This window comes from Oenanthe melanoleuca, chromosome 3, assembly GCF_029582105.1.
Source record: "Oenanthe melanoleuca isolate GR-GAL-2019-014 chromosome 3, OMel1.0, whole genome shotgun sequence".
Lineage (NCBI taxonomy): Eukaryota > Metazoa > Chordata > Aves > Passeriformes > Muscicapidae > Oenanthe > Oenanthe melanoleuca.
The window spans coordinates 45,972,157-45,997,494 of record NC_079336.1 but is presented as its reverse complement, the minus strand read 5'-3'; the positions used below and the strand labels follow the sequence as shown (position 1 = coordinate 45,997,494).

Here is a 25,338-nt window from a genome sequence, read left to right as displayed (position 1 = left end):
TTAGTGGCTATTTGTTAAAGTCTGCTTGGTTAATACATAGAAGTGGTCCTGAAGATCAGGATGAAAAAAATCTGATTTAGAGTTATTGACCACTTCCAGAAAAGGTCTTTCTGTTCTAAAGCCAAGCAGGGACACAAATTGAGGGAGAAGATGAATTTAGTGCCTGGAGCTCTTTGAGATAAGGTAGTCATATACACAACTATTTGAAGGCTTAAGCCCTGTTGTAGCTACAGTTATAAATACTTATCTGATGGTCTCATGTGATTTCAAATGTGTTTGTATTTTGGTTCCTGAATGTAAAGGTGGGACTTGATCCTGAAAACAGTTGTGCATTATACAGCTTGATTATGATGCAAATGGCTTTGTTGTCATGATGAAACTATTCTGGACAGTAAATGAGTTTGCAAAACTTTACCAAATTAGTGTCCAGAATCAAAAACCATTACAAGAAAAGTCTATCAAATATGCAAATTGAACATTGCCAGGTTACTTAGTAGTAGTTTCTAATATCCTCTACTTTCAGTAAATGTAGACAATTCTGTAAACAAGACTATGATGTAGTTTCTTTGCTAATGATGGCTTTTGTTTCCTTTGGATAGTGTTATTCACACCAAGGAAAAGAAAATATCTCTTGGATATCTGTGTTCTTACTATTATGTGGTTAAAAATTGCTGTTGAAAAATCATTTCCAGTGGTGCTCCAGAAACTAAATAAGATTATGATAATCTGCAATATCAGCATACCTTTTTTATCAGACCCTAAAGATGATGAGGTTTAGTGATGGCTTGATGTGTATGGTGCTTCCTTCTTTATTTAATTTCTTCTGCAACATTGCAGAACCGTGTGCAAGCAGTTCCCCATTCCTCTTCAGTGGAGATGCACCTGATATTAACATTATCACTTTCACTGGAGATATCTTTTAGTCATACCACTATCCCTAGTTCATCAGTAGCCTTCTGCTTCTGCCACTGGTCTCCTCGTTCAATGAATGAGAGACACAATGAAAGCAAGTGATTTTGGTTTCTGTTATTTAGTTGTTTTCTTTGTAGTAAAGTAAAATCACGGAGGTCAGCGACTCCAAATGGAACTGAGAGATGTGTAACAGATTTGGAAAAACAGCACCAAATTCCTCAGGGAAAAAAAAAAAAAAAAGAAAAGTATGTGACTCAGGTTTTTTATTCACCAGGAAGTTATAGGTCTCTGTGTGAGTTTTGGTTTATATCTCAATAAATATACTCTGATCTGTGAGTTTGTCTCTTACTGAAATATCACCACTGTGTGCAGACAGGCTGTCACTGTATCTTCTGAGCTTCCTGCTTCTGCTCCAACCATTCCATATGCCCCAGGCAGTGGAGATTTCCAGGAGTTACAAACCTTGGATTGCACCACTGTGATATGGCAGCCAACCCTTCAGCCTGCTTTGCCACAGCAGTATCCAGACACCCATGCTTGGTCTGTATGCTAGGCTAGAGATATTTTAGAAATGGTCAATGCAGTGTCATTGCTTACATGCTGACTGGAAATGGCTTTTATTTTTGTATAGGGTTGATTTAATTAGCCAGCCACCTAGAGAAATGCTTTTTGGCTAGTGCCTTGGTTTCCTTAAAATTCAGAGTAAGGAATGCCTTAAAATGTAATGCTTTATGTAAGCCATAGATATTTGGTTTTCCTTGTAAAAAGTGCCCATCCCAGCTGAATAAAATAATAAAAATAAAAAAAGCCAGAGGGTTGGTTTGAGGGGCGGGTTCTTGGCAGGGAATGTGCCCAGGTGTGAGTGAGGGCAGGAGCCACAGGTGCACTCCTGGTGAGGGCGTCTGCCAGACTCAGGCGAGCAAAGGCTTCCCACTGTGAATCGAAACCAGGAAACAAAAAGAAATATTCATTCAAGCTATCCACGTCAGACTGCTGAGGAAGCAGGCAGGTCAGTTTGGTTAATCATTGCCAAGACAGACATTCACCGCTGATCATATGACCAGACCACATCTGAGATAAGAAAACACCCATCCTGAGCAGAAGGAATTGAAAAGCCTCTCTTATTTACATGTTCTGGCTTTATTGTTTTGCTGTAACAGAAGAGTCTCCACACTTTGCTGTTGTTCTCAGAGCTCAGCCCAGCACGGCTGTTGTGTTGTTTTCCTGTTGTGAAGAGGAAGTGAAAAATTCCCTCCATAAGTGTGCTGGCATTTGAATGCTCAGGTTTCACTCCCTAACTGGGAGCCGTCTGTAATGAGCTCTCCGTGGGACCCAGAAAGGAGCTTCCAGCTGGGCCAAGAGTTGTTTCATTTTGTGCCAAAGGAGAAGGGGAAGAAGAAATCCACAAAAAGTTAAGATGTGGATGGTGCAAAAATTGGTCTAAGGGTCTTTCAACCAGGAAAAGCAAAAAAAAGCAGAAGCAGAGGAAGCAACAAAGAACCAGGATGGGAAATTTCTTCCGGAAGCACTGTCCCTGGCTGGAGCGTTACCTTCCCTGCTTGTTCTTTGGGAGAAATGGTGAGCAGGAAGACAAAGGAGGCCAGGTCTTTGCCAACCTCGCTGCGGTAAAATCTGACCTCCAAGCAGAACAGAAGGACTTAGCGGGACAGAAGGACTTAGAGAGCAAGATAAAAGAGAAACCTTTACCTCCGCTGCCTGGCCAGGATCTGGCAAACATTTGCAGCTTTGTGGCACTGTTCGACTACGAGGCTCGCACTGAGGATGACTTGAGCTTCCGAGCAGGGGAGAAGCTGGAAGTGCTGAGTGCATCCCATGAGGGCTGGTGGTACGCCAAGCTCCTCCTGCCGGAGGGGTCAGTCTGTCCTGGCCGCAAGCTGGCGGGCTACATCCCTGCCAACTACATCGCTGCCGACCAGAGCATCGAAGCTGAGCCGTGAGTAACCCACGTCATGTGGAATGAGACTCTTTTCTGTGGTGTTAAATGGCTTTGGGACAGGAGCCCACCGCCTTTTCTCTTGCTGGGTAGGACCCTGCCACACTCAGCCTCCAGTTGGTCCTAGAGGAGGCAGCACTAGTTGGCATGTACAAGGAAAAGACACCGTGGTGACAGGAAAATAAATTACCAGAGGCAGAGTGTGGAGGGGTTTTATTTTGTTTTAAATGATTTCCTTCTCTGATACACACTAATCAGTTGTTTAAAATCAGTTGGTTACTGCTGTGATGGCTCATTATTTTTATTTGTATAAGAGTAAGCGTATGTCAGGTGATACCCAGAGAGTAGAAATATAGGGCAGGCTGCTGCTCTGAGTAGTGTTCAGCTTAGCCTGCAAAGTTGCCAGAGTTAATCAGTTAAAACAAGCTATCTTTACACCTTTTCATCTTCTTCCAAATGATGGGTGAGTCCATAACAGATAAGCTCCTAATGGTTTCTTCTAGGCTATGTGCATCTTCTCTGGAGACAAGTCTCAGCTCTCAGGGCAAAATTAACTGTAGCAAGTACTGCAAAGGGCAAAAGTGTATATAACAACAGAGTGCAGATGAAATTGTTAAACTTTCATGGAGTTTAATTATCCATCCCATCTTCTGCCCCTTCAAAGCATGCCAGATCTTATTAAATATTCTGAAATAGATCAGGACTCACATAGAATCACTTACTTGACTCCCTAGTGATGATGAATAAGGTCTGAATCAGCCTGGGCTGCAGAGTTACTTCTGTGAGTTGAAGTCAGAGGCAATATTTGCTGAAATAGGTCTGACTGTGGTTCCAGAGGTATGTTTTGGCAAAAATTATCACTGTGTGAAGAAATGCCATAAGTGACATTCATTATTAGTCTCAGAAAGAATGTTGACTTTAGAGGGATGGTGATGTAGCCTTTCAGTGAAATCTCATTTGGACCTGAAACATCATCTTTGACCTGATCTGCCCACTGTACTGCCACAGGCTAGGAAAATTGGCTCAGATATGATTATGCCAGTCTTTTATCAGCTGTAGGATTTTTGCTACAGACATTTTAGGGCAACTCTAAGATTAATCTCTAACCTGAAGACCTTAATTTCCAGAGTGTCACCAGCTGTTTCTATTACTGTATTCAGGCAGACAACATTTTCAATGGTCATGTTAAAAAAAAAAAAAAATTCTTCCAACTGGAGAAATTAATCTGCAGGGAAGGCATTTTCTGAATCACTAGATAAATGGTGGTAGACTCTAATTTAGCTCAGCTTGGCCTTTGCTCTCTTTCAAGAGCTAGTTTTCTTAGAAGTCATCAGATTTCTTCATGCTGTTAATACTTTGAAAATAATTTTTCTCAGTTATACAACATCTCAGCTCCTAATGTCCTTATCTTTCTATATCTAGAACTTCAAATACAAAGTAAATTTTGCCAAAGTGTATTGTTGTGTAACCTTTGGTTTTTTACTTGCGACTGAATCAATTTTATTGTTGTTTTACTTTTTTAATATACCTTTCTCCCTTTATAGTAAAGACTAAGGTACAAGAAAACATTTTTCTCCATAGATTGTTAGAACATTGGAGAGGAAAAAACTGAGTGTTTTTCCAGTTCTCAGATGAAGTAATTTCTCCAAAATGAGCTTTTTATTTCACAGCAAGATTAATGTGGCTTAAACATGTTGTCTTTTCTGAGATTTCTTTCTAAGTTACTTGGCTTTATATGGATCTTCATATATATATAAGCTTGTCTGCTGTCAGCCCATACATATATAACAATAGACTAATTGAGGTTAGAAAGGACCTCTGCAGGACATTTGAAGAGTCATCCCAACCCAAACATGGCCAAAATAAGGCTAGATCTCTTTGCTTTGTTGAGCATTTCCAGTTGAGCTGTTCATCTTCACGGTGAGGATTTTTATTGCCTTGTATCGAATCGGAAGATCCCTTGCTACAATTTTCTCCAAGAATCCCCTTTTTAATTAAAATTCAAAGATTAAATTGTTCTGTCTACCCCAACCTAAGTTTATCTTCTCTCATCTCTCTATTTAGGTTTTAATTCCCTTTAGTGTTGGCCAATTTTTCATAGCCATGATATAGACGTGCACCCTTGCATCCTGCATGGCAGACTCACAATCTCGTGTTCACCTGCCAAAATGCACATTCACCATATATTTGCAGTGTGGTTTTTTATGCTTGCAGTATTTTCCAGGCACAGTTGACCAGCAGTCTTTGACTTAACTGAATGCACATTTTATCACACCAACCATCTTCTGTACATCTGTAGAGTTTCTGGATTGCATCTCCATCTTACAAGCAAGGAAACACTGGCTATTCTGTTCTGAGAAACAGACTTAATTAATTATGGTGTGACTCTTAGGGAACTTGGGAACAAAACCAGACTGATCACATTCTTTAGCATCTGATTTCAGCATGTTTGTGTAGAAACTATTTAAAAAATTGCATTCATATGCATGCATGGCTACTCCATAGAGTCACTGAAAGGAAGGAATACAGGGGCATGGAAGGCATCTAGTGAGATGACAGGGCCACTCTGTAAGTTTAGCCAATAGATGCTTGAGAGCTGCTTGTAGAGTAGTCAAATTTCTTTTGCTTATCATTTCAGTTTTGCCTGTGACCTTCAAGAGTATTAACAAGCAAATATATCTGGTCCTGTTTTATCAACTTATTGACATGGTCTTTATTATGGGGACAATTAGAGATCACATAGTCCATCTGGAGCTGTGTTGTCAGTTCTGGCAGAGAATAATGCTGGGTCATTGCTTGCTCTCAGCAAGTGCAGCAGACCAGTTTGTCACCTTGCTGAAGTGTCTGTGAATTTTTATCAAGGGGAAAGGCATGCTTTTTTTTTTTGCTTTTCCTTGGTAAGAAAGAGAATGAAGTAAAGCAAGGAAAGTGAGAAACTTCTTTCAATAACAATTTTTCTTCCTGGATGTCTCTGACTGTGGCATATGACTGAGGTAGAGCTGATAAGGTGGATCAATGTCTGGGGGAAAGGGCAGAAAGAACTTGCAATGTCTCATCTGGGGAAAACAAAAAAATTAGCACTATTCTTAACAAAGGCAATTTTCATATATCCTTGGCTATCAGAACTGAGAAAGAATGAGTTTGCTTTACTGTGTTGCTCTTCTCAGACCAAAGGTTATGGGTAGAAGTTGGATGCTACAATTAAAGGGGGCATTTTTGTATTATATTTTGCTAATATATTTGTATTATGTAATAGAACTATATTATATCAAAAGTCAAACACTTCTTATTTGCTCATGACTTCTTGTTAAGAAAAAAATAATTTTGCTTCCTTCCTTTGGCTTGAGTAATCTCTTTGTAGGTGGATGACTTGGATGAAATTAGTAACAATCTGTGTGAAAAGGGAAAAAAATGGTAAATCCATGGCTTGAGTTCTGTCAGCTGCAACATTTCAGCCGAAACATGTGCTGCAGAAGATGAAATCCATCCAAGAAGTGCACACCTGCTACAATGAAGTCTGTTTTGGACAGACTGAGAAAACAAGGCCCTTCATTTTTATATTTACCAGTAAAGCATCTCATTGCTAAGCTCTTCTAGCACCTGCAGTACTTCTTGCTCCAAAAACAACCTGCCAGATGGAGAGATTGTAAAGGAATTGTGTTTGCTATCTCTGGAGACAGGTGTGTTCTCCTGGCCCCACCTGGGATAGGTGGGACAAGGCAGCTGGGGATTGGAAGCATTGATCTGGCAAACCATAGTCACACAGTGAACTTTCTCATCATAAGGAAATAAATCTGGTACCATAAAAACATTATTTGAAATAATATCCCACCAAAAGCAGACACAAACTATGCTAATGATAAATTAGCCACTGTAAGAGCACTTGGTGCTTTTCTTCTCTCTGCATCACAGGTAGCAGTCAAAACCAAGAGCCAGACAGATTTTTCATTTCTAATTTTAATTCATTTCTAGTTTGCATGAGGTTGTATCTGCTGCATCCCATGAATTTGGAATGCTCTTCTTTCAGTGTTTAAACATATAACACTTAGAAAAAGGAAAACAAAAAACATTATCAGAGATAGAATCACATAATTTAATTTGCACATCCAACAAAGGATGATGAGAAAGAAAAACTTGACAAATACCAAAATCTGAATTAAAAGATAGATCTTGGCAAAAAGTGTGACCTTCCTGTCTCTGTGCTCTTCTTCTGTGTCTGTTATTCTGCACTACAAACAGGAACCATAGTAACATGTTCACCTGCTCTTGTTCTATTACTGCCAGTTGTTTAAACTAAACAAGAAAATGACATAGTGCAAATTGTTCTGGATGAAAAATATAGCCCAGCTCTACAGTTAATTTTAATGAAGCAAAAATAAAAGAAAACATCTCACTGCTGAAGTTATGTGAATTCTGGTTTGGATAGAGGAAAGAGATTTTACTTAGAGGGGGGCCTTTGCCTGCCATTCTGATGGACCTGTTGGCTATTTATTGAAAGACAAGTTACAGTCATAAAATAATAGAATCACAGAGGTTGAAAAAGACCTCTAAGATAATCAAGTCCAACCATTAACCCAGCGCCAGTGTGTTTGCCACTGGCCCCAAGAGCCACATCCACATGGCTTTTGAACACTTCAGGCATGGGGAGTCCACCAGTTCCCCAGGAAGCTTGTTGCAGTGTTTGACAATCCTTTTCATGAAGAAATTTTTTTAAAATAACCAAACCTCTTCTTTGGCACAACTTTTTCTGTCTTCCTGTCACTTGTTACGTGGAAGAGACTGACCCTCACCTCACAACAACCTCCTTCCAGTAGTTGCAGAGAGCAATGAGATCACCCCTGAGCTCTTTTTTCTCAACAACCTCAGCTCCCTCAGCTGCTCCTCCTCTTTGTGCTCCAGACTCTTCCCCACCTCCATTGCCCTTTTCTGGACATGCTCTGTACCTCAGTGTCCTTCCTGTAATGAGAGAGTCCAAAACTGAGCACAGAGCTCACCACTGCTGAGTGCAGAGGGACCATCACTGCCCTGGTCCTGCTGGCCACACTACTGCTGATACAAGCCAGATGCCATTGGCCATCATTCATTCCATGTCCTCATGCCAGCATTGTTGACACAAGACAGCTGTGCTGAGGGAAGCAGATCTGTACAAATTCCTAGTGGATTAGGTCAGAGAAGATCATAGCAATTACTTTTAACTTTTGTCAGTTTCAAAAACATTTCTTGTCTTTTATATCTTACGTAGGTGGAATCTGAGCCCCAGACCTAATCAATGAAACCTCACCAGTCAATTCCACAGTGAACTTTTTAAACAACCTTCTGAAAGCAGAAGTGTCTTGTAGATTATTTTTGTCAATTTCCATAATTCCTTCACCTTCTGTTACCTGGCTCAGCTTTAACTATTTCATACATTGACTGAATCTCAGTTACTATATGTGAACAAGGAAGCTTTCACTTTGCTGACTTGTTTTAGACTTCCTGCAAAGTGAGGCTTTTGGGGTTTCATTGGATCATGTGGGTCATTTTTCAAAGCGTATTTACAGTCAAAATGTCTAGAGGCTTTTTTGAAAGTGAAGCTTCTGATTCTACTGAATACCGTAGAAAACTGAATGTAATCCACTGTGTCTTCTGTGTGCTCTCTCTTGCTCTCATAGTTCCTTACTCTGTCACAGTACAGATTCCTGAGGACACACCAGAGTCACCACTAACCCTTGTACTGAAATGAACTTGTAAAAATTGTTCGTTGCTTACATGACTACACAAAGTCATGTAGTTACTAGTACACAAAGTACTAGTAAGTTATTCTCACATTCTTGGAACCTGCTAAGTACAAAAGTCATTATTTTTTTTTCTTTTTTGGTAGAAAAGGTCTCTATCACCAAAATCTGTATTTAGTATAAAACATTGAAAAGCCTATATGTGAAATTCCATATTTTCTTCAAATTGATATACTTTATCTATGGGGTTTTTTTGGTATGTGCATACATGTGTACGCACACACAACATACAGAAAGTTTATAAGACTGCTATTTTAAAGATCCTGCAATACAGCCCTGTGAGATGAGGTCTGTATTGCAAAGCTAAGTCATGTTTTTGATGTTTTTGACTTGGGAGTGGCTTTCTCAAATTTAAACAATGAAATATTGCAAAAAGACCATTAAATTAATAATTTAACTTCTTTAATGTTGGTTAAGCATTCCAGTGCTGTTTTCAAGCACATGTCAAACTTTGACTTAATTTCTACTTATTTCTTAAATATTCAAAGACTATATTGAACACAAAAGGAAATTATTTACCCAACTGTAAAATGACAAATATTTTCAAGTGCCAAAACTATTTATATATCCATGTGCATATTCATGTCCAGAAAATGTGCCTCTGCTCAGAAAAGTGGAAGGAGTTGTGACATTGTAGATGAGCAGTTCATGAAAACTTGTCTTATTAAGGTCACCTATTTTCTGGCGATTTGACTTCATAAATATATGTGACTTTGTCTATTCTAATTCTGAGAAATTTGGAAGTTTTATCCTACCTTGTCTTTATTCAAAATTAGTGTGAGTACTATATATTATAATCATTAGCTGCTAGTTTTCATTACCCTATTACGAAGAATATGGCAATGAATCACGTGAACACCAAAAAAAAAGTCCTTAAAACACATCCTGCAAACCCAGCCAGTTAGCTTTCCCTAAGGCTTGGTGGCCTTTACAGTGCCTTTTAGAGAATAAACAGAACAAACCAAAAAGGCCAAATGCTTGTCCTAGCAACTCAATAGTCCTGTTTAGTGGGTTTTTCCCGACTCAGTAGGAATAAGCATTGTGTATGCTTGCATAGATTAGCTGTGTTTGAGTAATGTTGTTGCAAAAACATTCTCCAGGTATTGTACAATGTTTCCTCAATAGCTGTCTTTGATGGCTCTCTGCCCGGGACAATACAGAGCTGTGCAGAGCTGAGTGATCTCTGAGCAGGTTTAGAACTGAGAAATAGTAACCAAGAGTTCAGCTGGGCTAAGAAGTCCCAAAGCTGGGCTCCTTTTAAACAAACTAGGTCAGGTATCTCTGTGAAGAACTATTTTGTCACATGTAAAAAGCACTGTTGGTTATAGAAGACTTTCTTTGTGTAAGGTTCTATCTGCACTGAAGAGATTAAGACATAAAAACATAAGAGATATCCTACAAGGTCAAGCCAATGGCTCCCTCTAGTCCCATTGCTTTCAGAAAGGATTTTGTGAAAAGTGCACAAGCCCATCTACTTTCTTTGGTCTCTTACCTTTGTACTTCACCACGGGCTGGAACTGTTGTATAAGCAAAGTCAAGGGTACATCACTGCCATGTCTAATTACGGACTTATTGTCAAGTCTGCTTAACAAAACCATGGGTGTTGACACTGCACAATTCTTTATTTCTGTCGGTGGGCAAAGAGGCTATAAGGACAAAAAACAACCCCACAAAATCCCCTGTCATCTCTGCAGAAACTTTTATATTTCTAAACAAGTGTTTGGCTTTTTTTTTTTTTTTTCTAGATTGTTGATTGCATAGTCATGAGTGATATATATATAAAAAAAAGACATGCTGAAAATAAATAGGCACAAAAGGAAATGGTGACATTAAGGGACTGGTCCTTTACAGATCTCACCTATCTGCCCCATCTACACTAGTGCCTCTAAGTCAACCCAGGCTGCATGAGTCAATCACTTTACCCTCACAGATTTATCAGTCAAATAATTTTGCTCCCTACCAAAGATGTGATGCTAAACCCAGGATATGTCCTGTTATTAACCTACAGACATTATGTTCCAACATGAGGCTACAGCACATTGCAAAAATTTAGATACTGAGCAGTCTTCCAGTGGCGTAGTTTCGATGACACAAAATTTACCAGGACTTTAATTTTAAAAGAGGTTAGTAGAGAAAATATGATTCATCAGAATCAGATGCATTTCTGTAGTAAAATAGTTTGTTCTTTTTCAAGCCAGGCATGCATAGCAGAGAAAGAATATAATTTATTGGATGATATTTAAGAAAAAAGACAAAATAGTATTACATATTTATTACACTATGTAAGAGGAAAAGTCCATTTCCAGTTATCTAAAAAATACTATAGGATTGTAGGATATATTTGAAGGCCCTTCTTGTGTTAAAACTTCAAAAATAAGAGATTAAAGTTCTTTACATAAGAAGTTGATCCTTCATCAAAATTTTCTTAAATGTTGACATTCAGGTTTTCAACTCATATCTGTGTAAAGAAAACCATGAGTGTTATAAGAAATTAGAATAGAAATTTACATCTTTGCAGTTTTTGGTTCTCCAGGCAGGTCTAGAAATCATCTGGAAATAGCTTTTCAGAAGATCAAACAAATATTGATCATGAAAAAATATTCCCTTTTTTCTATCACTTACACCACATAGAAATACATATTTTTTTTAATGCTAGTACACTTATCGTAATCAATAAAAGCTGAAAAAAACAAAGCAGTGACTTAAGTGATAAATGATAGCTCCATAAAGGATTGATATTCCACTATTTCTGTGCAGAGTACTCTATAATATTTTACATTATAAATTTGTCTGCAGTAATGTCAGAAAGAATTTTTCCTTAGATTTCACTCACTAAATTAGATATATTTCTAGCTTAATTAACAATCTTTTTCCTGTATTTATAGCATAAAAAATGTTGCAGCACAACTTTTAAAACCACACTGCAGAAGAGAGAAAAAAAAGAAATCTAAGACTCACATGTGGGAATGAATATGTACCATGAATTTCAGAAAGGTTGAGAACTCACCAACCCCAGTTTTCCTTTGGGAGTTACTGATCTTTACAGTTAGTGGAAGTCTCTGTAGGGGAATATGGGAGGAATCTTTGCTGCTCTAAGGGTGTGTAATGAAGGGAGCCATACCCAAGAACAGACAGATAAACCTGAGGGGCACCCAAGGAGGGTGGTGGTGATGAGGAGGAGCTGCTCAGTTGCACTGACAGAAAAGGGTATCTGGAGTGTGGGAACACTTCAGGATTATCTGGACCTTGCCAACAAGGAAAAGGGGAGAAACAAACACACAGACACCAAATCCGACAAGTTAATGTTAACAAAAACAATAACCAGAGATAAACTCAGTCACACCAGCTGATGAGCTATCAGGAAATGGCAGGCAAACTCAGACTATGCAGCTGATAAGGATGTAAACCTGGGGGTTCAGGATGTTATTCCAGAATAACAACTTGATTCAAATAAAAAGATAATTATTGGTTTTCTGAATATGTGCAAGGAAAGAAAAAAGGAAGTGAAGTCTTTTTCTTATTACAGAGCTAAAATTCTTGAAAAATCACCCAGAAACTTTTTATGACTGTTACATAAGTATTACATGGTGATCTCTTACAAAAGAAATCTGTGTGAGGATCTTGGTCTGATAATATTGTGTCACTCTTCCCATCTGTCACCCTGAGAAATTTCATCTGAAAGCTGGGAGATCCTTTTTAAAAGAAATTTGTGCCCCCATGGAAGGACCATTCTGTTCCTTGGCTTAGAGTCACCTGAGGATGCCAGACTGCGCAGTTTTTTTATGTGTCCCTCTGGGGACAGAGTATCCTGGTTGTCCTCCACTGAAAACTGACCTGGCAGAGGACACAAGTCCACCAGACTGCTGCAATAGTCTGAGGTGTGAACCCAAGTGAATGTCCAAGAGAGAGCTCTGCACGAAATGGATGAGGATAGCTGCTCTGCCACCAGTGTCTTGGGCAGGCATGGGGGATTTTTGCTTCTTAGATTTTCTGTATTATATCTGTCCTGAGTTTCTCTGTGAGAATAGAAAATAATTTCTCTGGAATGATTTTCTCAAGAAAATCAATTGAGTGCTTCTGGAAGCTGTAATGGTTTAAGTGAATGTATGATTGAAAATTTTCTTGTCTATTTGAGTTTCCCATGGTGTTAAATCAATTCATGTTATTTGTGTTCTCTGTACCATGTTAACATTAAGGCAACCTCAAGATTTCCACTTTGTTCCTTGGTTATGAACAGCAGAGTTATTGCTACTTTTACAGTATATCAGTATAGAAGTACAAATGTATACAGGTACTACTAACATTGATGCAAGATTTTTACAATGCTATTTAAAAGACTCTATGCAGCAGAAATAGGGTCTCAAGAATGTATTTTAAGTTTGGGAGTTTTTAAAAGCAGTGATTATATGGCTGTATTTCACACCCCAAATCCTAAAGCTAAGGATGTTAAAGAGAGTGGTAGCCTTTCACTGATTTCAAATGCAAGTTGTTTTTTGAGAAGAAGCTTTAAATGCATTGGAAGCCTTATTCAGGTGCAAAATCCAACAAAGAACAAATGTTGACAATTGACTTTAATCTCTAAATGGAACTTCTGTAACTAAAACATCACAAAAAGCAGTATGATATCACTTTCACCTGCTGTTGGTTTTCTCATATAGAAGAACTTCAGAGCAGATTAAATAATACAGCATGCAGATGACTAATATTGTGGAGAATTAATACAAATGTTAAAATTAATTATCCAATAGCAAAGCAGCACAAAATGAGATTAATTTATGGATATTTCCACAAATTAATCCTATCAGATTGTGATTTAGTTCCTATTGCACAGTGAACCCAGTATTGGGTGAGCTATGCTAAATTACACAGCTCATGCACTTGGCCTAGTAATATTATTTCTACAGGAGAAAGACTCATTTCCAGTCATTACTGAGAGCAAGAGTACCCAAAGGTGCAATGGTTTGTCATCCTGCAGCAGACTCAGAGCAAATCAATTTCCACTTCTGCAGCATGGTCAGCTGCCTTTATCAACTACTGAGAAATGAATGCAGTATTATTTGTAATCCCTTACAACACAATCAGGTGACAGGATGGGGAAGGTTTGCACACCATGTGTCACAGATTTTTCGCCTAATGCACAAGTAGTCTTGATGTTTATGTTTACAAGACAGTAAATTTGTTTTAGACTGGAAGAGGAAATGCCTGCCATTGTGGTGGGCTTAAGCCAACTTACTCACTGTTGAATTTTCCCTTATCTAAACATCCCATACAGTTACTTTACTGTAAAAGCCTGTGAAGCCCTGACAGGCTCTTTAAGGCCCTTTATTTAGAGTCCTTTATTTAGGGCACAGATCATTATTTATTATGCTGAAAACAATGATTTAACACAAAACAAATATATTTCTTGGACCAAAACAGACTTCAGGGGTTCAGAGTCCTTTTTAACACTTCTGTTGCCCTCTTCACATGACAAAGTACTCTCCTGCTCTTTCTTCATCTCTGCCCCAGTGATTTGTTAGCGGAACCTGGCATTCCTTTTGGGTTCCAGATACACATAAGGCCAGTCTGTCAGGGTAGGTGGGAGTGTTAAATTTGCAGCCATTGAGATGGTGTGGAGTAAGCTGCTCTTTAATGTTACAGTCCACTTGTCAGTGATTAGTAAATTGAAATCATCTGTTTTTAAAGACACTACACAATGAAAGTGTGGTGAATCTGCTCCTTCAGCATAGAAGTATAAAGACTTATTTTCTGGCAATGCCTGCAAAATCCCACCTTGCTACAAAAAAAATGGTAGCAAAAGTAATGCCTAATCTTGTGTTCTAGTGCATATATTCATTAACAAATAAGTATGGGATGAGAGAAAGGAAAAATTTCTCCTTTCTCCTGGAAGAAAGAAGCAGAGAGGTTTCTCAAGAGTCCTTCATTTTAGCTTTGTATGAAATCAAAATATGCCCTGAAATAATGTGAAGAGTATTGTTTGTTTTTATCTTGTGTTCAAATAATGTAATCACTTCTGAAAAAAATTTTGGAAAAGGGTTGTATTGTGTTGGAACTTCCATTTGAAAACATAAACATTAAACCCTTTAAATTTAAAATTATTCAAATTGAGTACTTTCCCAAAGTATAATTTAATTCTCTTTCCCTTTTTGCTTCTATGCCTCTTCTCATATCTCCTCTTACATTCTGCCATCTCACCAATAAAACTCTCTCAAGTCTAACCTAAATTTAGTGTTTCTGGAAAAACACCAACCAGTCAGCTATATCTGCTGACAAGAAGACTAGGAAAACATTATCCAAAAGCCAAGAGCAAAATGGGATCTGTTATTTTCCAAAACTGTATTTCTCACTGTAATGGTTATTCAAAGAAAAATCACAATGTTGATCTCAAAGTGTGGAAAATTCAGCAAAACTTAGAGCATGTTGCTACAGACAGTCACTTTCAAACATACAGACAGACTTTTAAAAACATAAACTAGTGTTGCTCTGTTGCTTTGATATATATTTGCTGCCTGCATAGTGTAGAAATGAGCCTTTTTTAAAACACAACTATTTTATACACATCTATTCACATGTTCTATGTGTTTCTCTGTGGAAAGAAAACCAAACTTATTCCACCCACTGTGGAAAGACTCAGAATCTCCAAGTCCCACACACAATGCACACAGGATTGTCTTCATTTTAGCCTGTGATAAGTTATTCAACAGCAGGGCTCTGAGCAATATACATGACTCAATTATTTCCGTATGAAGCAAATTCATCATAGTTGCCAAAGGTTCAGTGTGATAAGTGACATAACTGTTCCTGAAAACCTGAATTTCTGGATTCACTTGGAGGGAATTAGATTCTAAATGTGGTAAATAAGTAGTCAGAACTGTGCTGAGTCACTATAGATAAACAGTTTAAATGTTTTTTATTTCAATTCCAAGTCAGGTACTCTCTGCAGTCTGCTAAGAAATGATTTACTTATGTAGACAGAGAAGGGTATTGTTACATGAATGTTTATAACTGCTCACTTTTTGCTGATAGTACTTTGGTCAATGAGGTTTACAGCAATGACTTCTAGGCAATAAATATGAGTGCTGAAAACTAATGTTAAAGTATTCTTTTGGTAGTACAAAAATGAGTGCTGTGATGAACTAAGAAAGCGACAGAGAAAAGATCTGTATAGAGAAACCCTCACAGTGAGAGTTATTCTGTGAAATTGTTTCAAGAGATATTCTGTAGAATTGTTTTCCCAAGTAGGACTGAAATGGCTGCCATAGGCCAGGCTCCCTGTGGGAGGAGGGTAAGATGAAAACCAGCACTTGCTGAGCAGTGCAGCAGCTCAGCAGCAGTCTATAGCCCTTGGGCACTAAATGCAGTCCTCAGCTTTGTCTTTTTTCTTTTCTCATAATTGCTTACTAACTCTGACTTCTCTCATTCCATCCACTTGCTAATATTCTATGGTCCTCTCAGCTTTGAATTTTTACTGCCCAATTTTCTCCCTTCCTCCTTCAATGTCCTATGACTTCCTTTACCAATAGATTTAAATTCCTTCCTCTTAAATTTTGTCCTTCCATGTACCTTTCAGTATCTGATAATAAATGACAGTGAGAGACAGACAATTAAAAATGATCCCAGGTGTGCCTGTAGAAAGGAGTAAGGAGGAAAGGCTCTGCCTGAAACCCAGTCTTTGGTTTTCTGGATTCTACCCAATTAAAGTCTGCAAGCCGTAGAGAAATCCTTGACTTTTCACTGTGTAGATTCTTATGCCATTTATGGGAATGTTTGTGTTTTTGAAAATGCTCTTGAAAGAAATCTTGCTGGCAAGTGTTCATCTTCATGGTTTAGCCAGAGTAAAGATTTTTTTCTGATTTTTGGTGGTTTTATGTCATATGTTTTGGAGGTTTTTTTGGTTGGTTTTGTTGTTGTTTTGTTATTGCTTTGTTGTGGTTTTTTTTTGTTTTTTTTTTTTTTTTTTTTTTTTTTTGGTTGGTTGGTTGGTTGGTTTGGCTTTTTTCCCCCCTGGAAACTGTCATAAGGTCCACTGTATACTGTACAGGGAAAAATTGAAGCAGCCAGTGCTTATCTCCCACTCTCTCCTTCATGCACACACCTCATCATTTGCAAAGAACATTTTTTTCTTAATTATGTTATCTTGAAGGCTTTCATCCAGGCAGTGATATTTCCTAATTTTTTGAAAATCAGCTCTTGAAGCAATGATATTACTTCATTAGTCTTATAATTAAAACAACCTAGTATTTTCATCAGAAGAACTTGTTTAGTTGCTTTTAGTTTTTCCAGACTTTACCTGATTGGCTGTGAATTTCCTGGGATTGATACCAGGCACAGGGGAAGTACAACCTGCCTCTTTCTCTGCCTGAAAGTAAAAAAACATGACTCAGAACAAGAAAAGAAATCTTTTGTTCATGTATGTTGGAGAAAGGGCTTGATGTTTACTAGGAAAGATTGCTGCACCAAAAGTGTGTGCTTTTTTGCTATCTAAGAATACTTTGCTTCAAAATAACCAAGGCTTTGAAAATACAATTAGATTTTATATGTAGTAATTGAACATATTCATTAAAACTTGACAGTTGCATTCTCTATTTTTGATATTTTGGGAAAACCCAAAAGTGCTTGGAGCCTCCCTGTCAGCATAGAGAGGACTTACTAGCGGCTCCCTTGGTAAGTTTCTGGCCCTGTTTCTGCACTTTTCTTTATCCACAGCAGACTGCAGACCTGGCATGGATTAAAAGCTGGTTCAGCATCCCTCTTTGTCCTGCATGGATGACAGCAGTGAAGAGTGGTGTACACAAGCCTGTTCAGGTTTCCATGTGCTGAGTAAGGGCAGTGATCACAGGGTGGTCATATGATGAAAGTAATTGAATAAGACCCTGGAGGATCTCTCTGTTTCTCTAGCTTTCCATGCATCTCTCCTTGTCTTCTGTGGCACAGAAGTTAGCACCTATTGCTGTCCAAATAAACCACTACATACTGCAGAACATTAAATTTCCTGTAAGGTGGATCCTGGACTTTTCAAGTTGAACATCCAAAATTAGTAGAAAATACTCATAGTGTTTTCATATTGCCTCATAGTGTTTTATTATTGCTTTAGTCCTTTTCTGGGCTGTTTCTCCACCACAGAAATATATTACAAGGAAAAGTGCAACAAAAAGAATTTAATGAATGTTTGTAATGCATTTGGATATTACAGTCATGAACACTGTAATAGAGGCTACTAGGAAAGAAGCTGTTCATGTAATTTTGTAACTGGCACTGAGAGCAGAGGCTAAACAATGTAAATTGTTTAAAACAGTGAAAAATGAACTCTATCTATGCAGTGACAAAATAAAATAGAGGGCAACAATTCAGTGAGCAGCATTCATATTAACACTGTAGGGAGCACTGGATATGACCATGTAATTAAAGATAGTATCACAGAGGATCTTCTGAAAATGGCTGAGTGGATGCCATGAAAGTAATATTAATATTGTCATCTCCTAACTGTGAAGTACTTGAGAGTGCAATTACAGATTTCTATGACAATAGATTTTGAGGCATTTAAAATGTAAACTTTTTATGCTGTTGGAGCTTTTCTGTATTTGTTTTTAGCTCTTACACAAGCTTTCCTCATTCCAGAAGAAACTGGGATATATGTGGTTTTGGTATAGATAGTATCTAGGGTTTTTTTTTTGTCCTCACCCAAGAATTTTGCTTTAATTGCAGTAATTCTTTGCTTTTCTCAGTCAAAGGAACATATTCTCCTCAGCCTAGTACTACAGACACAGTCAACACACTTGAGTTAATCTTCTGGAGGGCCAGATAACCTTTTTGTCAGCACCATTTGTTCTCTAATGGAGACTTCTGGTTGAGAACTGCTGGAATCTCAACAAACCCTCTCAGCTGCTGACATTTAGCAGCCTCATGAGACTTATCCTAACATGAGAAACTAAATCCCAGTTGTAGCACTTATGGAAAGTGAGATTCAAGATGCCCTTGTGCCACAAAGTGCTGATCCAGGATAGGATTATGCTGTTCATTATAACATTTTCAGTAATTTTTGAAATAAATGTTATGTGACTGATTTGCTATTATTCATTCTGTTATTTCTTCATGCTATTTTTTCAGCATTTTGGTCCCCTTTCCTCCCTCTTCATGCCTGTAATGATCACAGCTTCTGTATGTGGTTGTACCTTACTGCTGACTCAGCCCTGAGGACTTTTTTCTTTTAAGTGAACATTAACAAAATTAACAGTATGTCACAGACCTCTGCTTTTAGCCTAATCTTATCTCCAGTGTCCTGAAACTTGAATGAACAATTGATATAATCCTCCCATATCCCAGTTACAACTACTTATTAAAGGAAATTCAGCGACTTCGTATACGACATTGTGGAGTTAATTCTGACTTTTCTCCTGTACATATTAAATCTAAATAATGGTAGAAGATAAAAGTGGGAAACTGGTGAGCCTTAAAGGAAATGGGTGAAAAAACTCCACGTCATTTTCTCTACTGGTTTTCAGTGAGAATAACAAAAGAGCACTGAGGAATCTACCGAGATTTCCAAGAAACCTAAAGATTGCAGATGTTATTTCAGGGTTGGTGTTTAGCTTTGTAGTGAGCATCTTACCCATGTCCCAAAGGGGGATGCTCACAGAGTCCTTAATCATGGAGTTTCTGTTGGAATATAGTTGTGAAGGAGCTGCCCAAGGAGTGACATGTCCAAAGAAATATTTTGTCTGGCCCATGAGTGGGGTACTTTGGATAAGGCTCAGCACACACTTTGTGTTAGAGTCAGGATTTAGCATGTTAGAGATTTAGGAGAGAAAAAAAAGGGAGGTTGATTGTAGGGAGGTGTGGGGTCTGTGAAAGGGGTATCCAAGGAATGGCAGACTGACAAAAAAAAATTTCCCTGAGAGCATGGCTGGGAATCCTTTTTTAACGGAGAGGGTTAGTTCTGAGTGTTAGATAGAGTTAATTTCAGGACAGAAAAAGCCCACAGTTCCCAGATTAGCTGAGATCTGTAAAATCTTCAGACTCTATCTCAGATGAGTGCCTTGAACAGATCTATCAGAAGAGGATTTTGCATTAGTGGGAGGGAAGAAAGCTAATTTGCATACTCTTCCTTTATGTTATGGGGATATTTGTTGATTTGGTTTTTCCACTGGGGCTTTTGTCCATTTCTAGGCATGTTATCAGGCACTGGAAATGTTGCCAGTGATATACCATTGGAGAACTCTGCCTCCACATTTTTCTTTGATTTAGCTCTTGACCCATGTTACTCTTCCTCTCTTCTACCTTCTAGCTTGAAAGTTCCTGCCATATCTTCCTGCTATAAGAAGTGCAGAAGTAGGAGTGACTACTTTTATTTTAGCCGATTTTTATCTAGCAAAGCACAGGGGGACAGAAAGCAAAGCCAGGTAAAAAAGATTTTGGCATTTAGAGGGAGATCGGCAGTGTTTTGCACCATGGAAGACAGAAAGCTTCTCAGAAAGGCAGTGATGGAGCTAGGTAGCACTACCAACTTCCCTTGAACTCATGACTATTTCAACTCAAACTGGGCTGAATAGGTAGGAAGGAGTGAGTGTAAGGTGTCGTGATCTCTGTTTCTTAAAAGAAATTGCCCTACAAGCATAACCACCAGCATTCAGCTAGATGATTTCCTTTGCTGGAGGAAGCTCATCAGAGGTCTCAGCAGTGATACTGTCACAGTCAAGGAGCATGCCATGACAAAACCTGCTATGATCCATGATGTGATATGGTGATGATAAACATGCTAGTGGAACTGATGGCCAAAACAGATGTGATTACTAGGCTCTCAATAACCACAACAAATCTCACTGATATTCCAGTACTGAGCATCATCTAAAACAAATGAGGACTATGTTTGTTATGGACCTATATGAAGGTCAAATTTTCTGTCTCCAAAGTCATCCTGTATGAGGTGGCCAAAATGACCTGGAAGTACTCTGGGATTTTTAATGAATGTATTCCCAATAGCTGTGAATGATGGTGCAACAAGGATTCAGAGGAAGCTGCTAGAAAAAAATCCCCAAAAAACAGATGTGACATCCTACACTTAAAAGGGAGTTGGGGGGGGTTGTATGCAGTGTTGGCCAAGAAAGCCTGTTCCTGGGTCTTGCTGACAGAAGAGCACTATTGCTGTGCTAGCCACACAGCTTCTGCTAGAAATGGAAAACTGTGCCCCATTCTGAATGCACTCATTTGTACCTGGTAATCTACTGATCCAGCACCGACAGTCATGACCCAAAGTGACCTGGCTGTGAGCTGAAGTTCAGATTGATACTGTGTAAGAATTGCTAATTCAAACTTCTCCTGGACTGACTGGTGCCAATACACTGCACTGAAGTCAGAGAAGTTACTTAACTTGCTCAATGGATAGTGCTTCATGTTCAGTTCTTGTTTTCCAAGTGTTCTGTTTTAAAACTTTCATCTGTCTTTGAGCTATAAAACATGAATAGATTTACTAAGGATTGGGTGTTGCTTTGGTCTGACCTTCCTATCCTGCAGAGCAATATCTTGTGGTGAGCAATTACTTTGATTCATTATTACTTTTTAGAGTGCTTTTCCCTCTAAGATACACACTTTTGGATGAAGTAAAATATTTAAGCTTTTGAAGCACAAGTTCAATTGCTAGAAATTGAAATAAGCTCTTCATGCTTTATCCAAGGAATTTAAACTTCCATTACACTGAAAATAGTACTTTAAATTCAGATGTGCTTTAGTAAAAAAAAAAAAAAAAGGAACAACAAATTAAATTATTTGCTTTGAAGTTAAGTGGTTTTTGTTCACATTCAGTATTACTTTTGGTACTCTATAATTATTATTGCAAACCCAATGGCTTTGAACTAAGAATCAAATATTCAAGTGCTATTAAAAGTAATTTTCCCTGTATTTTTCTGAAACATTTTAATCAGATCATATAAAGTCAGGCAAATGAGGTAATACACAATATGTGTCCACTTTTCACCCTCCATAATAATTGCTTCGGTTACACTTACCTCCTCTAATATTGTTGCTCTAATTATCTTGTTTTGCAAGTTAGGATCTTTTTAACTGCTAGGCTTATCTGGAGTCAGAACCTACATATTATATATTCTCTTTATAACCTTTAGTGGCAATTTCATATCGATTTAAGTGAAGATTTTCCAGTCTAATAAAAATAAGTGTAAAAGTTAAAATGTAGAATGTTAAAATGTAGAAATCAAAGAAGCAGATACTTATGCCTAAATGTTATGCACTTATGTGCATATTATTTTCCCAAATCATGGTTTATATTGTAGAAATGGTTTTACATACACATAGAAATAGTATATTAGTTTATATTTCCAAAATGAACCAACAGTTTCCTCTAGTTGCATAAGTTGTATTACTGCTCAAGTTTTCAGCATTAGAAATTTGACTTATTAGTAGTGTATAATCAAATGCTGTGTCACATAAAGACTGTGTTCTGACTATCCTGACCATAAATCCAGTCTTGCCAACAATACATTGGAAACACTTTGGGTTTGGTACAAAATTAAATTCTTTTGAAAGATGCTATCTTCGTAACCCCAGAGGAAAGGAGACAAAAATTAAACACCCCTTCTTATATACTCTAATGAGGATCACTTGCTTTGAACACCATTAAGTGATATCTAATACTTCAAGGGGATTTTTTTTTTTTACTCATATAGTTTGTTAGTTTTCAGATGTTATTCTCAGAGAAGTAATATTTAGACATTTCAGAAAGATTCTGATTCAGATTTTAGAATTGGGACTTTAAATACAGTTGGGACTTGAATGCAGTTGAACTTATACTCTCCTTTCTTTGACAAGGACCTTAGTCAAGGATTTGAACATTTATTGATTACTTAGTTTTCTACAGTCTAATGAATGAATTAATTAAATTAATTAATTGAATTAATGAACACATTTAACTAATTAAAATTGCCACTAACACATTCCAGCTTTCTAGTGAGATTACTTTGCTTGCCAAATATGTATCAAGACCAAATCATCTTCAACTCAGCAGACAGAAATATGGTCTGGAAAATCTGTCTTTAATTTCCTTTTGTTAATAAAGCATATTCAACGTGGGTTAGTGCTGTCTATATTTGCCTCTTTTTATTTCCTCTTTGTTAATACAAACCCATTTATCAGTCCTCATGCTTGATCAGCTAGGGTATCACCCAGTATTCTCATTTATTTCCTCCATTCCTCTTGATGACTGCAAGCCTTGCAGATACTAAAATTTTTCGTTGATGATTCTGTGCTTCTCACTAGTAACTGACAAATCAAGTAGGCAACTTGTGGTGCACTGATTTTTATTTGAAGTTTGTATAATAGTTTTAGCTATTATCAATTTAAAAGGAATTCTTCTATGAGCTTATGGCATCTTTCTGATACCTATTTATCATCATTTGGTTCAAATAAGAGGTGGAGCTAATCTTGGAAAGAGGTTTGCATATTTGCTGGAAGGAAGCTGAACACCACCCCAGCTGAAAATGCTGACTCATCTCTGTCTTTTTGCTCTTTAATTTAAACTCAGCACAAAGCAGCAAGAGAGCTAAATCTTATCTTCAGAGGAGCAAATTAAAATTTTTGCTTGAACAAGCCTTTGTGAACTATAGGGTTTAGTGAGGAAAAATATTTAAAAAGCCATAGATCAGAGTAGATTTTCACAGAAAAAAGGTGCTGAGATGTTTGTAGTGACTTGAGAGATACGATGATTTTGTTTGTCAAAGAGCAGCAAAGCTGAAAAACTGCCAGTAACTCACTTGAGGTATTGACGTGGCAGTGGAATGGGGAAGCAGGGTGATTTACACCTTGGAATCTGAGAGCCCTTCTGCAGTTTCAGAGATCTTTTGATTTTTAAGGTGTTGTTAGCACATAGCTGCACCTCTACACAGTTCAAGTGGCACCAACGGTCTTGGCAGCACTTTCTGCCCTTGTAGCATTGGCAACTTTTCTTGGTGATTTTCTTCTGGGACAAGACCAGCCTGTCACTTCTGAATGCTTGTTGCCTTGATAGCAGTAAGACTTTTCATCAGAAAAAAAAAAAAAGAAGCAGATTTCACTCAAATATGTAAGTGATGTTTTGTAGCAATAAATTTGTTCTGTAGTTCTTGTTGGCTTCCCCCACCGCCCCATACTATTGACATTTAATTAACATAACGCAGATTATCTCTTAGTAAATATGCAGCATGTTTATAGAAGCTAAACTCTCTTCCTGGTGTGTTTCACTGAGTGGTAAAATTAATGTTTTTTATTTGTTCAGATGGTTCTTTGGCCCAATCAAACGAGCAGATGCCGAGAGACAACTGTTGTACCCTGAAAACCAGGAAGGAGCCTTCCTAATCCGAGACAGCGAAAGTCGAAAAGGCGAATACTCCCTCTCAGGTATATTCTAGTTTTTCATCTGAAGCAATGTTTTAAAAATTTGTCAGGTGATCTGGGCTTTTTCATCTTTGAGAACAATAAACTGAGGGCATGAAAATTAAATTAAGATCATAATAATGTTCATGAAGTTAATATTTTTTTTTCCCAGGAGACATATAAAGAAAACTTGGTGAAAAAATTTGAGTTTATATTTTATAGATTTTGTTCAACAATATACTCAGAACAGAAATTAACCTATTTATGCTTAGTACTTCCAGTGTTCTAGCTGCCTTAATACCTATAGTATTTTCATGATTAAAGCATTAAAAATTACATTACAATTGTACACTAGAGTTCTGATTAGTAAACAAAACAAAAATTAAAAAAAAAAGCATGTTGACAGCTATCTGAAATTTAAGGAAAGGAGATTTCTGTTAGAACTCACACTTATATTTATATTTATTTGTTTTTAGAGATAAAATCATAGGAAGGTCTTCAAAGCTGTACTTTTGAATCAATGATGTTTCATTGAAAAGTTCACTGTAAACTTCAGGAAAAAATTAGATTGATGATGATGGTGCAATTTGAAATTTATTTAAGTCCTTTATTTGAATCTGAATGATTATCAAATTAGGACACTTATTTGTTAATAATTTTATTCTCATCTAAGTACATCATATTTTTTATGCTCTAGATATTTGCCATTTTAGATAATAAATGTGATTGTTCATTGGTTGTTGTCCATGAACATTTCCCATCAAACTTGTCATACAGCTGTGAGTCAGCAGTATGGTGTTGTCCTTGAGACAACAGGGCTATACACACAAACTTCCTAATGTGCTCTACCTATATTAATTCCAGAGCCAGGAAAGGCTTTTTATGTTTGTGAATAAACTATGAGTAGTCATGTGCAGAATTATGTTAGTAAAATGAGAGGCACCTTGTCTGTAACCAAATTCTTTCGACTCCTCTTTTGCCTGGATGATTATGAGTCATTCACCTTCTGAATACTACACAGAAATACAGCTTAAGGAAATTTTGTCACATTCTTGGTTTAACTTTCCCAGTTATAACTAAAGTGTATGTACCTGCAATGTCTTGTGGTAATTTGACTTAGTGTTGCCAAGACAAAGAAATGTGGAATATGGGGAAGTTTATTGAAATAAATGTGTAAATAAATTTACAGTGCTGGGAGAGTTTACTCCACAGTTTTCAGCTTGCCCTCAAGGAAGTTGCCATGAAATGCTTAAAGGGAAACTACCTTTAGAGAGGATCCTGGGACTGTATTACAGCTACAGACCTCTCAAAATGCTTTCTCTACATGTGCCAATTTATTGC

At 37.6% G+C, this 25,338-nt stretch overlaps 1 protein-coding gene across 1 annotated transcript in view; it reads left to right on the top strand.

Annotated features, from left to right (window-relative positions):
* Positions 1-1,667: 1,667 nt before the first annotated feature.
* FRK (fyn related Src family tyrosine kinase) overlaps positions 1,668-25,338 on the top strand; it is a 47,947-nt gene continuing 24,276 nt past the window's right edge. The window contains exons 1-2 of the mRNA XM_056487412.1: positions 1,668-2,866; positions 23,900-24,021. Of these exons, the coding sequence (XP_056343387.1) occupies positions 2,418-2,866; positions 23,900-24,021 (571 nt within the window). The 5' untranslated portion in view covers positions 1,668-2,417. The remainder of the gene's footprint in view (positions 2,867-23,899; positions 24,022-25,338) is intronic.